The following is a 23114-nucleotide window of genomic DNA, read 5'->3' as shown; positions in this document are numbered from 1 at the left end:
AAAAACTAATATTTTAGAATGGCAAAGACTAATTGTCCAATAACTGAAGAAAGTGACTCAAGATTAAAGAATGAACACCAGCAACGCAGTGAAGAGCATTGTTTCTTCCATAGACAGCTTTGGTCAGTGTTTTCTTTAGGATGTCCAGCATTCATTTTAGTAGTTTTGACACGTCCCTGTGTCCTCCTCAGCTCAGTTCAGACAGTGACAATAGGCTGTTATTGATCAATCCAACTGAAAATTATTAGAACTAAACTCAGAAGGCCAACACAAATGCCAAAAATAACCAATGCACATGCCTGTGAAGAAAGAAAAGCAAAAATTAATGTTTTACTGAGGGAACCATTTTACATTTTTAAGGCTTATAACTAATGCTGAAAAAACCTGTAAGAGCAGGTTTAAATAGTGTCTTTTAAAATAATCTTTAATGTTTCAAATTACTTTGTCTTCAAACACAAGGTATCTGCTTAGGGAGAAGCTGAACTAAACCTGTTCTGGGATAGTTACATTGGGAACTCTCAGAGCAGTCTGGTTTGCTTTGCTCACACTATCCATCTGAAAAAAAGAAAAAAATCATTTGCCCTTTATAACTCTGAACTAATTAAGAAACTGAATTTGTATTTTACTCAAAATATAATTCAAGTTACAATGGATTCTTTACATCTTTTAATAGCCAGATGATAATAAAACCAGAGTTCAAGAGACAGTAGATTGCTGATTTATAACAAGGCCCCAAATCTCTTGGAACTAGTTGAGACTTTAAATGGTCAGAGAGCATCATTATTAGATTTTCTTTCAAATTCCCCATTTTGTCAATACAAGAGCAGCCCTATGAATCACCAGAATGGCAGAAGGACTATGTATAAACAGTCTGTCAGCATTTTAGCCACTGTCATGAAGTTACTCGGCTGAGCAGTGGTTAAAATGAAGACAGTTACTGTGTAAAAACCAGCCTGCTGCACAAATTCCAACTAGAACTTAACCTACTACACCAAAAAAGAAAACATAAAGAGGAGGAAAAAAAAGGGGGGCGGGACACGTTTTGGGGAAGGCTTACATAGAAAGCAAGCATAAATACTGTTTCACTTAAATGCAGTTTGGCTTTGTCCCAGCTGCCCAGACAACATCAGAGTAATGCGTAAAAACTGAAGAGAAATTGGATTAAAAGTCAACATCTGAAAACTATAGGGAAAAGCATGTATTCAGATCAATGGTCCGGCATATGGACGTACTGCCAGTCAAAAATCTCTTGTGAAGAAGGAGTTTCAGAAAGACTAGAGCTATCATGAAGGATAAAGGAAAATGGTCACAGATTTTTTGAACTGCAATGAAAACAAGAACTTTGCCCCTTGGATTACGTGGCCTACTGTGTATGAAGGTGCATCTAAAATGAGCCTGTTTAAATATAATTAGCACACATAAAAAAAGCATACCCCAAGTTTCTGTGGTGATAAAAAGTCCTCTCTGCTAAGTTTAAGATAAAATAGTCCAGGATATACAAAAAGCAAACATGTTGATGTGGTTGAACCTTTAAAAAACAGAAGTAAGATTTTATTTAGAGCAAGATGGAAGTATATTAGCTTATCATAATACTGAATTTTTTGAAGTTTAAAAAAAAAACCAAAACAACAACCACAACAACTTACCAACTACTCCAAATACATTTTTAATGTCTGGCACGTACATTGCAAACAAAACAACAATCGTATTCAGTGTTAAAGTAACAAGGATATGGCAAATCCACGACACAGGAAGATGAGAGAAAAATACCATCAATACAGCTTTCCTTGCCTACATAACATGAAGAGAAACATTGCGTGGGTAAATACATACGTATACACATCTTTTAATTTTATCTCAATTTCATAAACTTAAGAATTACATCATTCCAGATGTGAAAGAACATTTAAAAAAATCAAAATGCAAAAAATTTAGTAATACTTAAATGTTTTGTCTTTCTGTAGCATAGAGTTTACTTTAGTATTAAAGCAGTATTTATCACGTGGCCATTAGTCTTAAGAAAGTACTCCTTTTTTGCAGGTAAAAAGGTCTGGGGGATAATGCTTTGACTCTTTGAGCATGCTTGGTAGCAAATGTCAGCATGTTGCCAACTGATGTGTAATCTATACACTACTTCTATACACACAGTTTTGCATGCACAATTTTTTTTGGTCATAACTGAATGAATTGTCAGTTCTACCGTGGTATTGATAAACTAAAGTAGGGGTTTTTTTTGTGAAATAGGTCAATATGTGTTTTTAATTTACAATTAAATTGAGTTTTCAAGTGTAAGTGTGTTTGTGTGCGGGTGCGTGCATGTAGAAAGGAAAAACCAAGTCAGCAAAACTCAATTTAAGAGGGGAAAAAAAAATCAAACTAAATAAACTTTAGAAGTTCTGAATTCTCTAAATTAAAAACAACGCTGTGGGCTAGTTCTAATCTGAAATCTGTCTCAAGAGCACAAATTAGCTTAGTGGTTAGCTGTTATTTTGGAGCTCTCATGGAACATATGCAAATATGTGGTCTTTGATCAATCACTTGACAAGTGAATAAGATACACAAGACTAGATGTGACTCAAATATTGCAGTCTGCAAAGCATTAGCGTTACCATTTGCTTATGCCAGCTTCAAAACGTTTAGGAGTACTTACTGGGAAATGGATTAGAGGGACTGTCAAAAGCACAGCAAACAGTATGGCTACTTTAACAGTCATGATGACAACATCATGTGGCAGGTACCTGCTGTAACCTTGTAGCAATTCAGAGTCCACTTTGTCTGAAAACCAGAAAAATTAATTGCTTTGTTAATCATTTGAGAACTAAGATAATTAGCAACGCATATTAAGCTCACATTCACATTTATCAATTTGCTTGTGACTAATGCGGAGTGGAGGGGGGTTGCAGATATGCATTACTTTGGCATTACTGATATACTAGCTCTAACAGACACGCAACCTTGAGAAAAACTGACAAAAAACTTGGAAGAAGCAAGCCCCTGTAGAGCCTCTGCTGAAGCCAAAGCTACCTAAAGAGAAGATAAAAATATGGAGGAGAAAGCATTAAAAAGAAAGATGACCAGACATGAAGCCAAGTACGCAGTACTGTAAAACTTGCTCTATGTGTCTGAAACAGTCAACACCAGATTCTCTTGGTTCAACTAGAAGCCAGAAACAAATTCATTTTGCTAAATTGGCTGACTTACATTTCCTTTTTTTTCCCCAGAAACACTAGGTGATATGCAAGGTAAAATTTCATCACTCAAAAGAAAAGCTACAATTCTCATTTAGAGGAAGAAAGAAATGTTCAAAACTATGCAAGCATATGTGCTTTTATTGGCTATAGTTAGCAATGTATTGCTGGATGACATGGAAAAGGATAACTAGCAACAGTTATACTTCTAAAAGATGTTTCTTATTTAAAAAAAAAAAAAAAAAAGAACAAAACTATTGACAATTGGCACTGATTTTTCCCCATGCCAAATGAGTAGACAAATGCAACACAAGGACACCTGAAGGCTGTCATTTTGGATTCTTAGAGCACCCAGAGAGCAATCGAGGACTGCACTGCCAACACACCCAACCACGCCAAATGCTTTCAAATGATCAGCAGTAAGAATCTCATATGCTATCCACCACATGCATATTTAGTTTGCAAAACTGACTCTATTGTGGAATCACTGTAGTATTGTATACCATGGATACAGCATCATGAGCATTACTTTTGTGCTCTTCAAGGCAGAAGTGGGGCAAAAAGTGATGAATCGTTGATGAATCCTTCACTTTTGACTTTTGCTCTTTTGAGGTGCAAAGTTTCACTCAGGTAACAGCAAAAGTCAGAGCCCTGAAAGTTGTCTGCTCCCTGACACTTTTTTTCGGCATACCCTGACTCTATGCTTTTTTGGACTTCATAATGGACCAAAATTTCCACCAAAGTCCAGTCGCTGCATGAAGTTTCAGATTCACAGTAAACAGAATAAACCATCTGAACCACAGAGAGATGAAGCATGTCTCATTTCAAAGAGGGAACTCTTTTTTTGTTTTCAATTTAAAATAAAATGTTTTGTATTTTCTTGGACTGGCGTTTTAGGAACAGGGAACAGATTCTCTTTATTTAAAGAAATAAGTTAATTAAACAAGACAAGCAAAAAGTGAAAAAAGGAGAAGCAGCTTGCAAGGCGAGGGGAAATCTCTTACAGATATCCACTGTTGGTTCCAGTGTTTTAGGCTCTTGAGTCTAAGAGTTACTAAAAGGAATCAGGCTTGCAGAAAACCAGAAATGTTACCAGTGAAACAGACTAAAAGACTATGGTCAAGACAGGGTCTTGTCCCAAAGAAATAATGACAGTGAAGTTAACAGGAACTGGGATGGTTCCTAGCACTACTACAGTTTTCTTTTTTCCTTTTTTCTTTTTTTTTAACTTCTTGTTGAGATCTCATCTGGAGACAGATGGTTATCCCACACTGCCTGCTGAATCTCGGAGACTCTCAAGAGTGGCACTCAAAACTATATTTTCCTATAAACCACATGGAGACAGTGAGGAAACAGTAATAGTGGCCTATATGCTATTAGGGGTTTCATGACTCCCCATATAATTTTTCAAAGGATTCTGAGTGTCAAGGGAACATTTTCAGACAGTTATGGTCAGACATACTCCTATACTTGGGGAAAAAAGGTGCAAAGTTCCCTAGAAATCTGGAATTATTAGCTGCTGAAAGCCAACATTCTTGGTGCTTTGTCAGAAACTATATCAACACCACGATCAAGAAATATAAAACACTCTGAAAGGAGATAAAATCCTAAAATCCACAAAAGAACACTTTTGTGTTCTGATTTTGTTTCTGATTTCTGTTCTGCCTTACTGTCCCTTGCAAGAATTTTTATTCATTCTAATCAACACAGGTTAGCATGCGGTCATCTCATAAAAAGGGTGAGTTTTCCGAAGACATTACAAGAGTCCTCTTAGGTGACTGTGATGGATTTCTGTGATGGCATTTGTATGATACTGCTCCAAAAGACTGTTAGGTCACCCAGTAGAGGTGATTCAACTTGACAAGGTGTGCTACATGAGCAAAACACACCGTAACACAAATATAAAGCAGGATACACAGAGCCAAATGACATTTCTTAGAAAAGGCATCACACTGTGATGGTCTGTGACAGGATACTAGAATTGCTGTATGAAATAGATGCTCACCTACTTTGCCAAGGTTATGATGGACCTTTAAAAAAAAAGCCACTATGTAGGTAAGGGTTCTGAAATCTGTGTATTTGGGAAATGCAAGAATACTAGACAGATGAAGTCATCTATGCTTTAACTCAACTAAAAAACTGTACCCAAAAGTATTCAAGAGTCCAAATGCAGAGTTATTAAATTGGTACTGAAGCACATTGCCACATAAACTCTACAGTAAATGAAAGTGAAAGATGTCCGTAGAATTCGGTAGGGCAAGTGTCGTACCCCGCTCTTCTGTTCGGTAAATAAAAAGGTATATTTACTTCATCAAGCACTACGTCGACAACATGTACATGTCTAAGAAACGTGCATTTCTTGGTTCAGTTCATGTATCGAACAGATATTACGTCTGGCTCAGGAACTGCAAGCAACACAAATTATTGAAGACCAGAAGCATTAGGAAGCCCAACTCAAAGCTTATCCTTTTAAATTTTTAAATCCTTCCCTAGTCTTTTGTCATTGCCCTCCAGTCAAGACACAAAACTAGATGGGCGCTTTCTCTGATTCAGACCTGCTGATTTTCTTATGTTCCTTGTCAATTTTTTTTCCAGAGTCCTCTAGTTGTCTTTACATTACATATAAACAAAGGTATCATGAAGAAGTCACTTTGTGCAATCCTTTAAAATAAAGCTTTCCTAAATTGGAAGATTCATGGGAAATTTTTTTCCACTTCCAGCAGATTTCTAATGAAATAGCTAGTGTTAGTTCCAATTAATTTGTAAAAAGACAAAAACAAAACAAAGAAGCCATACATGCTTTCTACCCAAGCTGTATAGGATGGGGAAAACATGCGGCAAACCTTCATGCCTACCTAACATTAGGGCTACCTTGCCGTGGGTCAAATTCCCCTCATAAAAGGCAACAGCCTCAGTGCTACTTAGAGACTACAAATGTGCTGGGACATCACAGGGTTAATAAGTGATAAATGTTGCTAGAAGATACAGCCTTTGAACAGGCCTTTCAAACTTGTTGGACAAGCAGACTATTATCAGTTCTCGAAATTTCTGAGAGACCATGATAAATCCGTTCCCAGGTTTCAAGTGAAAATATTATACAGTCCAACATGTAGTGGCCATCAGTAGTTTAATTACATAGCATTGGAGAGCATCAACAGACCATCAGCTACAGTTTAGGGACCAATATCTTGTCTGTATAGCATTTTAGGGTATAAATCCTGCAAAGTTTAGCTACATTACATGTTGAGAAGTCAATGAGACTGTAACACTCTGCAGTGTTAGGCATATTCTTAAGTCTTCACAGGAACAAGATTTCTGACGATTCAAGTGTGTCAATGCACAACCAAGCCTGAAGTACTCCAGACAGAATGCATTTGTCATTTATTATTAGCCTTCATTCTAAAGAATACCTGAAGAATATACTTACCATAAAATGTCAGGTACCCAAACAGAGCAGACATAAAGTAAATGAGGAAACTCAGACCAATTCCTGTCACAGTTACATTCTGCATTCTACTTTTGGATGGACTAAAATGCAAAAAAACCCAGAAAATTAGTGTTGCTTAATCTGTATTGTAGACTATTAAACACAATGCAATCTACATTTAAAAAAAAATAGCAGCTTGCCTTTCATAAGAAACCATCCTCTTAATTTATGTCCACAGAGTATTTGCTGAGGTCTGTGCTGTCAGTAACATTTAGAGGATTTAAAAGTATTTTTAATCTGGTAATTAAAGGGCACTTTTCGTACAGACAACTAACATTGTTCCCATCTTGTAGGTAATTTAGATAGCAGAGGATTTTTTAAACCAAAATTTTGATTTATACAGGATGATGCATATTCAGAGCCAGGAACGGAATCTGGGTCAAAAAAAACACTGAATCAGATGTGGCCAAATTCAGATTCAGTTACAGGAATAAAAATTAACTAGTAAGTACCTTAGCAAATGACCTTTTTTCTCCAGATTGTCCAGGCCAGGACAATGTACTGACATTGGTGATGGAACCGTATTTGCTACTTTTCTCTCCTGTAAGAGAGGAAAAGCCAGTACAGACTAAAACTGTACATTTCCCAAAAACATTAAAGCTATTTAGTTTGCATTGTTTGATGGCACTCACTACAAGAAGGGCTGGAAGGAGGATCCAGGGAACTATAGGCCTGTCAGTCTGACCTCTGTGCCGGGAAGGTTATGGAGCAGATCATCCCGAGTGCCATCACACAGCACGTACAGGACAGCCAGGCGACCAGGCCCAGTCAGCATAGGTTTATGAAAGGCAGGTCCTGCTTGACTCCCTCTGTGACAAGGTGACCCGCTTAGTGGATGAGGGAAAGGCTGTGGGTGTTGTCTACCTGCACTTTAGTAAAGCCTTTGACACTGTTTCCCACAGCATTCTCCTGGAGAAACTGGCTGCTCATGGCTTGGACGGGTGTACTCTTTGCTGGGTAAAAAGCTGGCTGGAGGGCCGGGCCCAACGAGTTGCGGTGAATGGAGTTAAATCCAGTTGGAGGCCAGTCAGAAGTGCTGTTCCCCAGGGCTCAGTATTGGGCCAGTTCTGTTTAACATCTTTCTCAATGATCTGGATGAGGGGATCGAGTGCACCCTCAGTAAGTCTGCAGACAACACCAAGCTGGGTGGGAGTGTCGATCTGCTGGAGGGTAGGAAGGCTCTACAGAGGGACCTGGACAGGCTGGACCGATGGGCCAAGGCCACCTGCATGAGGTTTAACAAGGCCAAGTGCCGGGTCCTGCACTTGGGTCACAACAACCCCATGCAACGCTACAGGCTTGGGGAAGAGAGGCTGGAAAGCTGCCTGGCCGAAAAGGACCTGGGGGTGTTGGTTGACAGCTGGCAGTGTGCCCAGGCGGCCAAGAAGGCCAACAGCATCCTGGCTTGTATCAGGAATAGTGTGGCCAGGAGGAGTAGGGGAGTGATCGTCCCCTTGTACTCGGCAGTGGTGAATAGCTCGAATACTGTGTCCAGTTTTGGGCCCCTCACTACAGGAAAGACACTGGGGTGCTGAAGCATGTCCAAAGAAGGGCAACGAAGCTGGTGAAGGGTCTGGCGCACAGGTCTTATGGGGGGCAGCTGAGGGAACTGGGGTTGTTTAGCCTGGAGAAAAGGAGGCTGATGGGAGACCTTATCGCTCTCTACAACTACCTGAAAGGAGGTTGTAGTGAGGGGGGTGTTGGTCTCTTCTTCCAAGTAACCAGTGATAGAACAAGAGGAAATGGCCTCAAGTTATGCCAGGGGAGGTTTAGATTGGATATTAGGAAAAATTTCTTCACCAAAAGGGTTATCAAGCATTGGAACAGGCGGCCCAGGGAAATGGTTGAGTCACCATCCCTGGAGGTATTTAAAACAGTGTAGATGTGATGCTTGGGGACATGGTTTAGTGGTGGATTTGGCAGTGTTAGGTTAATGGCTGGACTTGATTCTTAAAAGGTCTTTTCCAACCTAAACGATTCTATGATTCTATGAAAATAAAAAGTACTCAAGATTAATTTAGGGAAAATATTACAGAAATACTGTATTTTAATATTGCATGTGTTTTCATACATTACCTTTGGAGCTCACAATAGATGGGTAAGACTGAGGTATGGCAGAGAAAAGAGAAGGCCATAGTTGGTATTGCATAAGCACTCTAAAATAGAAGAAAAACATCTTGTAGGTTGTTTGTTATTACAGATGGTTGGAAAAATATCTGGATGAATTCAGAATTCCGTTCAAACGTTGGAAGTCATTGGAAATCTTTCCACATTAATGCTTTGAGATAAATCTCACCAACACAGAATGGCGTCTCTGAATCATTCCACAAAAAATGGACCTTTTCAGCTAGTATCTCTTCCAGTGGTGGTAAAAGCTTACTATTTCATGATCAGTAGAGGTCATGCTGTCTGTAAGCCAACAACTTAAAGGTTCTTTTTTAGCTATATCGAGGTAAAGTACTTATGTAAAAAGAGTAGGATTTGCACCAGAGCCAGTGTATCATTCATGAAATTTTCTAAGAAGTTTTATAATTCTAATATTCATAGCTACCTGTCAAATTACTGATTCCTTCATCCTGACTTCACTATTTTCTTATTACTCCTTCACAAAAATTTGGATACAGCATCCAGAAAATATAACATGCTTTGGCATCTAAAGTTTTAAGTAGTTATATAATTAAGGTTGCAACCACACAATTAGTGGTATATTATTCCAAAAATTTCTAATAGAAGAGATGAATCATCCAGTACGGCTTACTTCAATTGCCAAGTGGAACAAGCTGACCTATAACAAACACTTTTGTGCTGACATAATCAGGCGCGTACTGGTAAAAATATGCCACTTTTTATTGACAAAATTAAAAAAGAAGTAGAGATGAGTCCCAAGATTCTTCAAAGCACAAAAGGCCAGACAAAAGGCCAGAATCTCATGGTAGACGTTTCTGGTCAAAGCAAAATTTCTTCTTTGATCTACAGATAACATTTGTCTCATGTTTGCATTGCCCAAGCTTTTTTTTCCCCCCCTCTTTTTCTTGGGAGGGTGGAGGTGGATTTTGTTTTTTCAGACAAATGCAACCAACTGCATCCCTCCTGAATTCCACTATGCTACAGGCCTATCCCAGATTTATTCTTCCCTTTTTCCCTTCCTCTTTACCCCACACAGACTGGAGTTCTACATACTTCCTCTCCTGCAAGCCTTGATGGGTGGTGACATGATTTAAATACCACATTAATTAACAAATACCAGAGCTGGCATCCAAGGAAATGCACAAGATTGTGTTAGGCCTGAAGAATTAGCTTCAGGTAAGAAAAAACTAAGGTTAGGTCCAGGCAGTTTCAGGAAACCTGCTCTACCTTGCCAGGAACTAAAAGTGTGCATACAGCCAAGTAGCACTGACTTCCAGCTGAGGGCATATTAAGTTGGCTTGATCTGACTGCATCATGAGGCTGACCACTGCTGCATCTGTTACACTTTATACTTTGGTCATATTTGCAAAACTTTTTCATAAACGCTAACTTAGACAGCCAGCCTTCATATAAAAAAGAAAGAGTGAGACTGGGTAACACTTGGCAGCAGGTATAGGAAATATTTCAGCAGCCTATAACTAGTTTTACAGAAGAATAGCTTACCCTGGATAGAGTTTAAACCCCAATTCTTTAAAAGCCACCACCCCCCTTTAAGTTTGTGTATTGTTAATAGAGATTACCTCTTTTGAAAGATGAAAGAGCTTTGCTTTACAATCCCCAGTAGAATTTGAAACCTGTAAGACATACAATGCAAAAAATGGCATAATGAAAGAATAAGCCCAAACCACAGACATGAAACTTTTTAGTTTCTGTGATGATTAAGAAAAGAAGGAATTGAAATTACCAGTAATTCTGAAAGCCTAAATGTAAAAAAGCATTACAGCTATTAAGAAAATTAGAAGAACTTCAAAACAGCATGCACTTTACCTGTAGAGTCTCTGTGGCACTACTTAGAGGTAGAGGACAAGGGATCGACCATTTTTTTATCATAATCTGCAAAGAAAGCATATTTAATGTATGAATGATACCCTAAAAATCCGTTTAAATTTAGATATACGTAGCTAAAATAACGGACTGTTGATATACAAAGCAGGGAGCTACACCCATAGTAAATTAACAGGCTCGACTGGTAGATAGTTAGGCCACAAGAAGGAAACTTGACAGGAAAACTTGTCAGTGCCATTCCATACAGCTGCTTACTCTGCACAGCTGGCAGCCTTATGGCACGCTATCTGGAGGTGGTGCACCGAAATGAGCTCTGACATTCACTGAAATACAGCCATCACTCTGCATTCACTCTCTCTGTGCTTCACACTAACTGCCTCCCGTACAGAATAGCTGCTGTGTTAGCTATCCCAGGCTCTTTCCCTAAGTAGACAAGCCCTTAACAGAGATAGAGCAGAGCCTAGGGCTAATCTTAAAAGGCAGAAACATATGGTTTGGACTAGAAAGCAAAGGAAAAATAATAAATGCAATTATTGTCCCAGAATGTCATTGGGGCTTTAGCTATACCCTGCTGGTTAGGGACTGCCAAGTAAAAGGGCTGAAAATCAAAGGGAAATTAAAATAAGAAATGTTACCTCCTTTTTCAGGAGCCTAGTTTAAAATGATAGTTACATTGCTCTCCTCACCCTAATTAATTTCCTATTGTAGTTGCCTGGCTTTAGAGGTTATAATTCTTTTGAAGCCTAGAGCAAATAATTAAAAACTTAATTAAAGACTCAGATTCACAAGAAGAATAACATGGAAGAGAGCGCTTCTCCTGGCTCAGAGAACTACTTTCTGCTTGCAGCCAAGTGGTGTTTCCCAGAGGATAACCATTAGATGCTCCCTCTTGTCACCAGTGCCAGGAGAAGCAAATAAATGCTACCTCCGGACGGAACATGGGGAAAGGAAACTGCGGGTACACAGCACGCCAAGTCCACTGTGGCAATAACATGTCTTAAATTGCATGACTAAGAACAACCCACAACAACTCAAGGTATGGAACTAGGTAATAGCTTGCTCAACAGCAGTCTGCAAAGTTTGTGAAAAAGGACTGTCAATGGAAATCCTCCAGCTATGTTTCTGACGCTAAACTGGCACCACTTTATACCAGGAGATCGGTTCTTACCTGCTTATTGATTGCCTAAACTGCTTCCTCTGTGCAACATGAACCACAACCTCGTCTGAGGAAGGGTAGAAGAATGGACAAGAACATGCTGGTACATCAAGAAGTTCAACGGAAGAGCGAGCAAGGGAGAAGGAGGAAAGGACCAAACACTAAAATATAACTTGGGCGTGTATCGTACATGTGTGACTCTGGCACATGGGTCACCCCTGCTTCATCTCTTTCTTGCGCACTAAGCGGCGAGAAGCTACGAGCTGAGACACAGATGCAGGCTGCTGCTGCAGCAGTACCGCAACCGTGGATGCATGGCTGTGCTATCAGGAAGCCCAAGCCTGTTGGCTAGCTGAAGACATTTATGAGGCTGAGCAAGAAGGCAAAATATTTTTTCAAGGAGATCTCTGTGCATTTGAAGGCACCCAGATAGGGGAAATAAACGAGATGCTTTGAAGGCTCCAAAGTAGAAGGCTTGTGGGAACTCTGGCTAAGGCTGGAATAGGCTTCAGGAGCAATGAAAAGGGACATGAAGCTAAAGGGCAAGCTGTGGGGAAAATAAAGTGTGCCTGGCAGTGGTGGGGGCAGAATTTCCTGCAAACTAAAGAGCAAAGATACATATAAACATTGCAAAGGGAGGACAAGCCAAGCCAAGCCAAACAAAAAAGCTGAAGAACGTTTTTGTAAAATGAAATTAATACAGATTAAGAACAGATTGAAATGGAAATAAAAGGAGCCAAAATAAAACGCACTAGGTGCATTTAAAATCTGTAATTATATTTGCCCACCTGCTTAATTATTCAAATCTGTCTGGGTTTCCAGTTGTAGTCTACTCCGTATTTCTAATGAGGTCCATCCCCAACAGGAAGAGATTTTTAAGCTGGCAGCACAGCCCAGTTAGCTGAGCACTTGTGCAGGCAGCACAGACAATCTTCCTCTGGAACTTAAAGCTTATTTCATATACACGTTGTCTTTTGAGTGTAACAAACATTTGGTTTAAGTGAAAAAAGACTAAAACCTAAAGGGAGATTCTCATGGAAATAGGGTATTTTAAACCCACACCAAAAACATTGCTAAAAAACAAAGTTAGAGGCTCAAAATGTTCTACTATTCTCAGTGATGTTGCTTTTTTGTATCCTGTGGAGGGAAAACAGGAATCCCTTTATTCCCGCAGTACTGACAGCACTCAGCAAGGAGGGGCTCTCTGTGCATAACATCATTCATTACATATGGCAGGTTCCAAATCTGCATCACATTTTCTTCTGGGAACATAAACAAGAGATTTAGAAAAATACCATCAGGAGTCATTAACACCTTTGTCGAACAAGCTACCAATATGGCTGTCTCCACAAAAAAAGAAAAATCTGTCTTTAGTCTTCACCAATATTCAATATAGCAAGAGGGGAGGCAATAAAAAAAAAGTTTAACGATCACATTTAATTTCTTTTCACTTAGGATTCAAGTCAGGAAAGTATTCAACAATCAGAGACAAAAGCGCTCAGGACCTCACAGAATCTGGCTTTGAATTAATAGTTACATATATGTGGTTTTCTCCCAGATCAGCTCATCTCAGTGTTTTCACTTTTTTCCAAGTGAGGGCTCTAACCAGCATATTAACTTTAAAGGAAAAGATACTGAAGCACAGAGAGGAGATATGTGACCTGCCAAAGCCCCACAGCAGAGCACAGAGAACAAAGAGTAGCCTCTAGACCTCTTGCTTGGCGCACTCGCTAGACCATACTGACCAAGACATATGCTGTCTATTGTACCTATCTTTTCTGCAGGCTGTATTAAAACTGTGGCTTGCTGGCAAAAAGCTGAACAGATGGTATGCACTTGAAAATGCACAGAATTATTGTATATGCAAAATATAAATGTATTACTTCCATATGACTAACAGAGTTTTCTTCTGGAACAAATTAAAACATATCTGCCATACAGAAATTAACATTGTGCAAACTAAAACACCATTTCAACAGCACATATCACCCACTTCAAAGCATTAGATATGAAAACTAAACCGCAGTTAATGCCTTTGAGTTTCAGTGCCCAAAGAAGTCAGAGAGAATATTCTGTGGAGAGTATTAGTTTTCTTTAAATATCCGCAACGGCTTTTAAAAATTTTGGCCTCAATTAGATTTACTGCGGCTGCTTCTTTCTCATTTAACAACAAAGAGTAAGCATACAAATGTAACCATTTCATAAGAAATCCAGTAGTCTGCGTACTCCTTCATTAGTACTTTCTACCTACTTCAATAGAGAATCAAAACTAAACCCTAGCTTAAATCATCCCAGCTTGACATGTCTGCACACACGTCTTGCTTACACACTTGCCGTTTCTGAGCCCAAAATGGTTTTCAAATGCATCCACCCACTACAACAGCTTTCTTCAGAGATGCATATGCATTCCCACTGAAATCCAGGAGCTGAACCTGTTTTAAAACTCTTGCAACTAGCTTCAGCCAAAGACCTATTTCAGCATTATAGTTAGTGCTTTTTCTTTTTTTTTTTTTTTTTTTTCCTTTTCAGAAAAATTTTAGGAGAGAGGTCAAAAGTTAAGGTAATTTATAAATACTACAAATGAATTTCCATTAGCTCTGGAGAGGCTGTAGCTGCTCCTCAATGATCAGCTTAGGAAGAATACTTCCCAAGGTCCTACAAACACTGCAATTCTCCAGGGATACCCTAGGGAGATGTTTTGACAGCTTTGAAGTTTGGTTTTATCACATGGTTTAGCTCCTAATGGATTGCCTTGGTCTCCTGGATGGCATGTTTGTTCAACTTGCCTTCAACTCTGTTTATCCCTTTGTAAAACAGGTATTAAATGCAAGTCAATGCAAGCCAGAAAGACAGGGGAGAGGGGGAATGTTTTTCCGGGCTCCCAAATAAGGTTCTTGTTTCTATACCTAGATGACAGAGTGCGAGTTGCTGCTTGTGCCACAAATCACACACATGGATTAATACACTTTTTCCCCGTAAAAAGAAAAGTAGTGCAACTTAGAGGCACGTTTTCCCTCTTAGATCTGCCTAGCGGGTCTCACTTTTGATATTTGGAAACATCTACCTCACAGGGGCCTTGCGAGGGTGAACATCAGGGTCAAAAACCCCCATATGGCTCAGAGAAAAGAACTTTTCCTTTCAGCGGGAAAGAAGAATAAGGTCATTGACGTATTAATGAATCTTGTAAACCACCTTAATGAAGTTCTAGTTTTCTTTGCCTTTTTTTGAACTCTGTCACTCCATTATACATGTAAATTTAATTTATTTGGAGTATATTAAATTTTCTTCTGCACTAGTTGCTGTAAGTAATAGGTAGAAGCTAAGAAAACAGAATTCCATTCCACTACTAGTAGGGAAACAAAAGTGTATGTGCCAGCTCCCTTCACCGCACCGTCAGCAAAACAAAAATATTGTTACATTTACCAGTCCAAAATATAATTATTTTAAATCTTTTCACATGCTTGAAAGTTCATATACATTTCCATGCCTCAGCAAAACAAACGTAATCTGTCCAAGCAAGCACATACTGAACTTAAGGAAAACTACATTTCACATAAAACGTTAAGGGGGGAGGGGAAGACAATTCATTTCAAAACAGTCTTATGAAAACATTCGAACAGTAAGAAAAAAAATAGATAAGCTGCGCACAGATTTTTAACTTACCACAAGAGCAAAGTACACCATAAAGAAAAATGATAAACTACTTGTGTAGCCAAGAAAGCCTGTAAAATAACAGTAAAAATAAAAGAGAATTTATAAGGAAAGTGATCCTAATGTACAGCTAAAGCTTTACATTTTAGGCATGTTTTCTATTACAGTGCTTGGTATCTGGGGCTTAGGACTCAGAATAACAACATTCCAACTGCCTGTCACAGATCATTTATGTAGTTTTGTAGGGCAGAATTAGAACTGGCTTACCACTAATGGCACGCTGTAAGTAAATGCAGCTCTTTAATGTTCTGCTGTAAAGATTTTATTTTAGTATTGCAGACAAAATACTACTGCAACCCAAGTAATAGGTTAACTAGGCAGGGCTGGAAGGCAGAACACGCTACAACAACTTAAGTAATCCCCACCATCACCAGCCCCCTGCCAGTTAAAATAAATAAATAACCCATTAAGGTTTTAAAGTCTTCAACTGTAATTGCTACTAAAGTAGAATAATATTCGCTTCTCTCCTTTAATTACTCACCAATTTTAGGAAGAAGTGCAAGAGGAAAAACAATGCAGACTGAAGTAATCAGTAGCAGCAGTCTCCCATCAAGGTACCAAGACCTGTTGGAATATCTATTTGTGACTGACACAAAGCTCAAGGGTCCTAAAATAGACGTTCTACTTTAAAACTGTGATCTTAGACAACATAACCACTAGGACAAGAAAAATAAACCATTTCAAGTCACACATGCTATTTACATGAATTTGTATTCCTAGTTTCTATATTGTGATATAAAATAGAGTTCCCAGATAATGAGGAAGCAAAGCACCATCCCATAATGAACCAGCACCGCAGGCGAAGTTCCATCAGCAAGTGTCTGCATGGATCATAGAATCATAGAATTGTTTAGGTTGGAAAAGACCTTTAAGATCATCAAGTCCAACCATTAACCTAACACTACCAAGGCCACCACTCAGAGGTCTGATGCGTGCAAAGTTATTTCTCAGCAGCACAATATGCAAATCCCTGCCTTTATTCAAAGCAATGATCAGAGGGAAGGTATTTCATACTCTGCAGATTTCCAACAGAAGTACTTACCATAGTACACTACATATATCTTGAATTGGATTACACCGAGTTGCGTATTTACACAACTGGAAGAAACAGCAACATTAATTCCCACTTACTGCTGTACTTCCCTTCCGTTTTATTACTCCTACATGACCTTAGTTCCTTACCATTTCCAAGAGGTGTGAAATAGAAAGCTAAGCTACCCAACCTGTTTGTTTGGAAATTCAGTTGTTTCTACACATACCAACTTCCTCTTCTGCCCAAGTTACCTACCATCACAGCATTCAAATAATAGAAGAAACAACAAGTAAATCAACTTCCAGTTTAGTTGAAATGATGTTTGCTGTCCAGAGGTAATGTAAGAAGGAACAGCAATAAAGAGAACTTTCTTATCTTTAGCTTTGCACACAGTGATCACTCATTCTTTGCATACATCCACACAAAATTAAAGGACAGAAGGGATGGAAATTATGCTAATGAAATCTGCTATAATGTTTATGCATGAAACGACACGTATTGAAAAAGCATTGTAGAGGCATAGGAAGTCTTAATGCATTTAAAATCTATTCAAAGTATCAAAATCTCATCTCCAAACTGATAAAAGTACAGATGTGTAAGTTGTTAAGAAACAGAAACATCTTGAGGGTGGCTCCCCTTAACTTGGTAACAACCATATCCTGTACTGATAAACATCTTGCACATCAGCCTCCGACTTTACTACCTATAAACACCTTGGCCTTTGACCTTCAAGTTTATTTAGTCCAGGATATGGTCAGCACCTAATAAACAGGCAGCACCTCAAGTTATCATAAGGAAAGTACCATAACACCTGTGTTAAACAAAAATTACCATATACACGTATTAACTACTGTCATACATCATGGACAACCATTTGTGTCATATGTTTGAAAAAATAGGTAATATAAATGAACAGCGAAATGTCAAAGTTGAGGGCATCTTTGCCATATCAAAAATCAAAGTAGCCCTTAAGTAACAATGTCTATATTAAAAATTACTCAAAATACATGACTCTTCAAAAAACCGTATAACTAGCCTAGGTCTGCCACTGCTCCAGTGAAAAGGCAACTTTGCCAATATCAGCTCCCCACTATAGTATTCTTCATGTTGCTAACATTTAGCATTTGCATGTTTTTGAACTTTTTCTTTCTTTCTAGTATGGTGGATGTTCAGATTAGGAGGAACAGTATCATAGCAGTAGGCAAAAGTATAATAGATGCTGCAGTGTGTGTACATGTAGGACCTCTGTTTTAAGTCTCCAGATTCCAAGCATGCAGCAAATCCACAGTTGCCATTGTAGCTCACAAGCTCAGCAGGCCAGAGAAAAAATTATTTTGGTTACTTTATGGTAAATGAAAAAACATTTGTGGGGGAGGGGGAAAAGAGAGAAGAAAACTGCAATGAGGTGATGGGAAGGAGAAAAAATAATTTTGTAAACTGCTGAATTTTGGAATACCAATTTTTTTATTTAAAAAGATCTCAAAAAAAAGAATAGCGGATCATTTGCTGGTTATCCAAAAATGTGTCCATTTTTCCCCAAAAAATACTGTTGTATAAATACACTTATTTTCCAAAGGCAGAATAAAGGTTTTGATACTGCCTTTAAAATCAGTTTGATCTGTAAATTTAATCCTATATGATAAAAACGTTCCAAGTATGAAATACGGAATATAAATCCTTGACTCTACTGAAAATGCTTTGGCATGCAGATGTTCCTCCTCCCTCCCCCATATTTTAACTAAAAGCAGACACTTATAAGTCACTTTAATTTCATTCCTGAGTGCAACAGGACAAGACATTCATATGTTCTAAATTAGGATCTTACTCTCAGTCCATATCAATTATATAACACACAAGCAAGACAACTTAATTGCATCAATCATATCCTCCTGACAGGGTCATTAAATGTTAACGGAGGGCTCACAAATTACAACATTTTAACATAATCTTCATTTGAAACTATGTTCATGTCATCAAAACTATGTGGAATTCTTGTTACGAAGATAGACTGAAACAGCTCAACTTGCTATTAACAAGTGTTCATATTGTATGGTTTTGGGTTTTAGTAAGACATGAAGATGTATTACACACTGGCTCTGAGCCTTTCAAACATACACACACCTGCTAACCCTTATCTGTAAAAATAATCCAATGCGCAAAACATTCTTTAAATGGCTTTCCCGAAAGTATGCTTTGGGATGGTATATGCATATAAAATATTTTTCATAGATAGTTTAACTGATGCTTTTGATACATTCTAACTACAGTAAAAGATAAATTCTGTACCCAAAAGAAAGGGTATCAGATGCTATAATGACTTAACAAAAACAGAGCAGTTGTGCAACCACATCTGGAAACAAGTGGTCCAGTTAAAATAGTTTAATCAAACTAATCAGTATTTATGCCCTTTGCAGAAATAAGTTGCTACTTAGGCTTGGTATTTGATTACCTAGTTCTGTTAAACAATTTCCTACAATTTAGAAACTCTGTTAGTAAAAAACTAATCATCATCTGTGAAGAAACACACAGAAACAAAAGATTATGATCTACCACGGCAATTACTATGGCAAAATATATGAGACATAGATATGGGCGTACAGAGAAGGTCTGCTATGTGCATGCACCTGGAATATTGCTTGACGACTGCATTTGAAATATTTGCTTGGGCAAAGAATAGAGGAGTGAAATTGTGTCAAATAAACATGTATCAGTGGAAGAACTCCCAATAACAGGCAGAAACAGGAAACAGAAACTTGGGCTGACAATCAGCTTACCACTTGAGCTGTGCTTAGTATTTCTATGGAAAATTTCAGCTCTTTCTAAATGCAAAACTGAAATTCTCTCCCATCTCAAGCTGTAATTTCAACTAAGGAGGAAGTACGGATGGTGGCAGCGCTGACAGCGCACTGAGAACTACCACGGCTCAGATGATTTGTAATAACCAGTTCAACCGCTGTAACCTGTCTGCCTGTTCACCGGTGTTCGCATCCAGAAGATCTGCACTAGGACCTTGAAAAAACAGCTAAAGCTGGTGGCAGTGTTATCAAATAGGCAGCTTAATAAATAACTTGTTTATACTGCCTTTTTTAGACAGAACAATCCTTTGAGCAGTATGCATGCACGCAGGACCCCCAGATTCTACCTATTAGGAGTTTTCGTAAGCTGTTTGTTTAGAAGTGTATCTTCGTTGCAAAGTCACTTTGCATAAACAGAGCTGACATAAAATTAAAACCAGTAGTAAGTGAAGTTATATGCTAAAGCTGAGGACAGACAGACTGGAACACACATGCAGCAGATACAGTAGCAAGCTCAATGACACTGCGTATGAAGAGTGGAGTTAAAGTACACTCTTGAAGGAGAAGGTGATAGCACCCAAATGAAAAGCTGATGACTATCACAGCTGGAAAACATACATTAGCAGACTAAAAATGACGTATACACATAAACCATAATAGTTTAAAAAAAAAAAAGCCCCTTACTAAAAATATATTATTGCAAAGGCCAGGAGGGCAGAAAGAGAGAAAGCAAGATTACCACCACACTTCATTTTTCAAAACGTTCATTATAAAATGGAAAAGTTATAAATGACAAAATGTAAAATGAACTAAAGTACCTTTTAAAAAACTAATTTCAAACTTAAAATTCACCCACAACGTTCAGGAATAATACAAGCATTACACAGCATTGAGACAATTTCACTATATTTCAATCCAGAGAAAGTTTTGAGCTCAAAACATCTGAAAATTGCAGTTTGGAAAAATAGTCGTAACACAGTCTAAGATACGCTGTTAGAACGACAGCAGCACTGGAACAACTCGGACAAGGTATTTCAGTGCTGAAGCTGTAATGTTTGTCTTAGCACAGGCACAGATTTCTTGCGACAGTTCTGACAGAAATCTGAGGGACACACTCCTTACATACAGCTTTATAGCTCAATTGCGAAGAATAATTTCTTTACTGGGAACCCAGTTACAGAATTATAAACCTAGTCTGGAAACCTGGAATTTTTCCCAAGACAAGTCCAATTACTGGAGCAAGACAACAAAGTATTTAAAACCAAATGTCTGCCAGTTTTTGTACTGTGGTTTTGAAATATGTGAAGTGATAACATGACAGCAGTTTAAATGTTTCTCCTCCTCTCCCTCCTGTCCCCTCCTGCTTCCCCTTTTAAATTTTTACAGAAGGGAGATTTCTGTAGATGGAGTTTGGCCACTGACTTTAAGGTCATGTGATGGGAAATTGTTATGAGGAAAGAATCACGCTCTCCGTGTGTGTGCTGCAGAAGGCTTGCACGTGCCAAATATATTTCATATTCCAAGAACTCATGTAAATAAATAATTTTTTTTAGCATGTGAGATCAGAGGGAAGTGTCAGTACCCATCTCCAGCAGTCCTGAACCACTTTCTTCTTCAAGACAAATACAGAATGTATGAAGCATTTTTCCTTACCCACTCTCGTCTCCACTTAAGAACCCCGCAACAGCACCAGGAAGTTCAGACTTTACAATTAAAAGATAAGATGACATAGCTGCAAACAGAAGCAGAACAGATTTAGCAGAGGAATATCCGTATCTCTGGTTGCAACAATTAGCACAGCTTGACCAGAATGGTTACGATTGGAACATCTCAGCTATATATTAGACACCACGGCACCAGAATCAGAATTTATTTTCTCATAGAGTTCCTTTAAAAATAGCTGCAAATCCCTGAGTATTGTACTGATGTTAGCTAACGCCTCCAAAGAGACTGTTACGATGTGAGTCTTGAAACAAGGAAAACATAATCCAAAGGACTAAAAGGCAAAACAATATAAAATATAGGCCTGACCTTTCACCTGGGAATACGGACCCACAGGCTTGAGACAGACTACAAGGCTGCAGCACTTCTCCTTCCTCTTTACTCTTTGTAAGACATTGTTAATGACGAGAGTAAATAGTTAAGACTTGTTTCTATCAATACAATAGGTTTTTTTTAAAGACTCAGTTTTTACTGTTGCTCAATTGCTGTTGCACAAAATAAATCTGTAACAGAAATTTAAAGACAAGAATAGGACTTGAAAGGTTCTTTATATACTGGATGGTTTGGCCCTCAGAAGTAAAAGGATTATCAGTGACAGATCTCGTTTCTCATGCTAAACCCACCACCAAGAAGATCCCAACAACAACATCAAGTGCAAAACTATACAGGAATGGTGAATCAGAAGAGAAATTGTTAGCTACTCTTATAGGAGTGTTGATTTGCAATTAAGCATTTATAATTCTATTCACAAGAAAGCAATGATGCATACCCATAAATCCAAAAGTACTTCATGGTATCACTTTTCTCCTTTACTATATAAAATGATCAAAGGCATAAATGAGAGGTTTTTTAAATTACAAATTATACTAACCTGATACCTTCACATACTGTTCATGTCACTTTTTTCTTTTACATAAAGAGCAAGTATTTCTATAAATCAAAAACCAGCAGAGAATTCCTCAGAAAAATCAAAATTTACAAACAGCTTCAACGAGTATCAAAGCCTACATGAAACTAACTTCCATTCTTCAGCAGCAAGTAATTTTAGTAACATGCCAACAAAAGTTCAGTTACATTTAAAGCTTGACAAAAATTCATCTGTTGTATTCAAATTTCACTGTTCTGTATTTATTAATTCTTAGAATTTTACCGTGGTGTATTTATTAATGCTTTAAAATTAAAACATAAATTTTAAAAAGGTAAACCAGCAAAATTCCATAAGCTGATTTTTGTAGTAAGTTTGTGGGGGTGTTTTTAAAGGAGTGTTTTGAATCTTAAAAAAACTGTGTGGACTCAGACACTGCTGCACTACAGCAGTTAATGTTAAATTTTGAAGAAAAGCAATATGGTCTCTATAAAGAAAGCGAATTCTATTAATACAAAGTGACATCTACCTACCGCAAGGTTAAATTAAAACCATTTGGTAGGTCACTAAATAAGGAAATATTCACTTCTTTACAATTAAAAGCTCTGTTTTTTCCAGTATTCAAGCATATTTCCCTGTTGACATGTAGCTGTTGATTGTGTCTGGTGAGGTATTTATCTGCTGTCCTGATTTTACTCTCGTACTTGCATACAACCGAATGTAGATTCAACCACAGAGAACCTTACAGCATGCATATTTCTAAATCACCAGAATTTGTAAGTAAATTAACATAATTTCTCACGCTAAGCTACAGGCAGATACATACCTCACCCTAAGCAAAGACAGATTTTTAAAAAATTGGAGAGGGGGGAAATTCCTCTAAATTGTAATTCAACTTTATTTATCCACTAGCCTTCTTTCTTGTATTATACAATGCTTTATACACAAGCAAGTCAGAATTCTCATATATTTATGTCCTTCAGAGAGATTTTAAAATTAGTTCGTTGGCAGCCTTGGCTGCAGAAAGCTTCAAATTAATTTCCAGATCAGATTTCCTCCTAATATGCAATCTGTCACTCTTCCCTTGCATTCCTATTAGCCTCTGGCTAATCATTTGATCACTTATCCTTTGTTGTGCGCTTACTCTTTGTTTTTAAAAGAGGAGTCTTATTTCACTGAATTCCT

At 38.1% G+C, this 23114-nt stretch overlaps 1 protein-coding gene across 1 annotated transcript in view; it reads right to left on the bottom strand.

The window, feature by feature from the left end:
• Nucleotides 1-218: 218 nt before the first annotated feature.
• Nucleotides 219-23114, bottom strand: part of SLC38A6 (solute carrier family 38 member 6) — a 41299-nt gene continuing 18403 nt past the window's right edge. Inside the window, exons 6-16 of the mRNA XM_075712743.1 lie at nucleotides 20996-21074; nucleotides 15996-16078; nucleotides 15467-15525; nucleotides 10630-10695; nucleotides 10383-10436; nucleotides 8752-8831; nucleotides 6616-6716; nucleotides 2651-2775; nucleotides 1647-1791; nucleotides 1434-1528; nucleotides 219-299 (exon numbers count right to left, since the gene is read on the bottom strand). Coding sequence (XP_075568858.1) covers nucleotides 219-299; nucleotides 1434-1528; nucleotides 1647-1791; nucleotides 2651-2775; nucleotides 6616-6716; nucleotides 8752-8831; nucleotides 10383-10436; nucleotides 10630-10695; nucleotides 15467-15525; nucleotides 15996-16078; nucleotides 20996-21074 — 968 coding nt within the window. The remainder of the gene's footprint in view (nucleotides 300-1433; nucleotides 1529-1646; nucleotides 1792-2650; nucleotides 2776-6615; nucleotides 6717-8751; nucleotides 8832-10382; nucleotides 10437-10629; nucleotides 10696-15466; nucleotides 15526-15995; nucleotides 16079-20995; nucleotides 21075-23114) is intronic.

This window comes from Pelecanus crispus, chromosome 6 (genome assembly GCF_030463565.1).
Source record: "Pelecanus crispus isolate bPelCri1 chromosome 6, bPelCri1.pri, whole genome shotgun sequence".
Taxonomy (NCBI): domain Eukaryota; kingdom Metazoa; phylum Chordata; class Aves; order Pelecaniformes; family Pelecanidae; genus Pelecanus; species Pelecanus crispus.
This window is presented reverse-complemented; position numbering and strand designations above follow the sequence as displayed.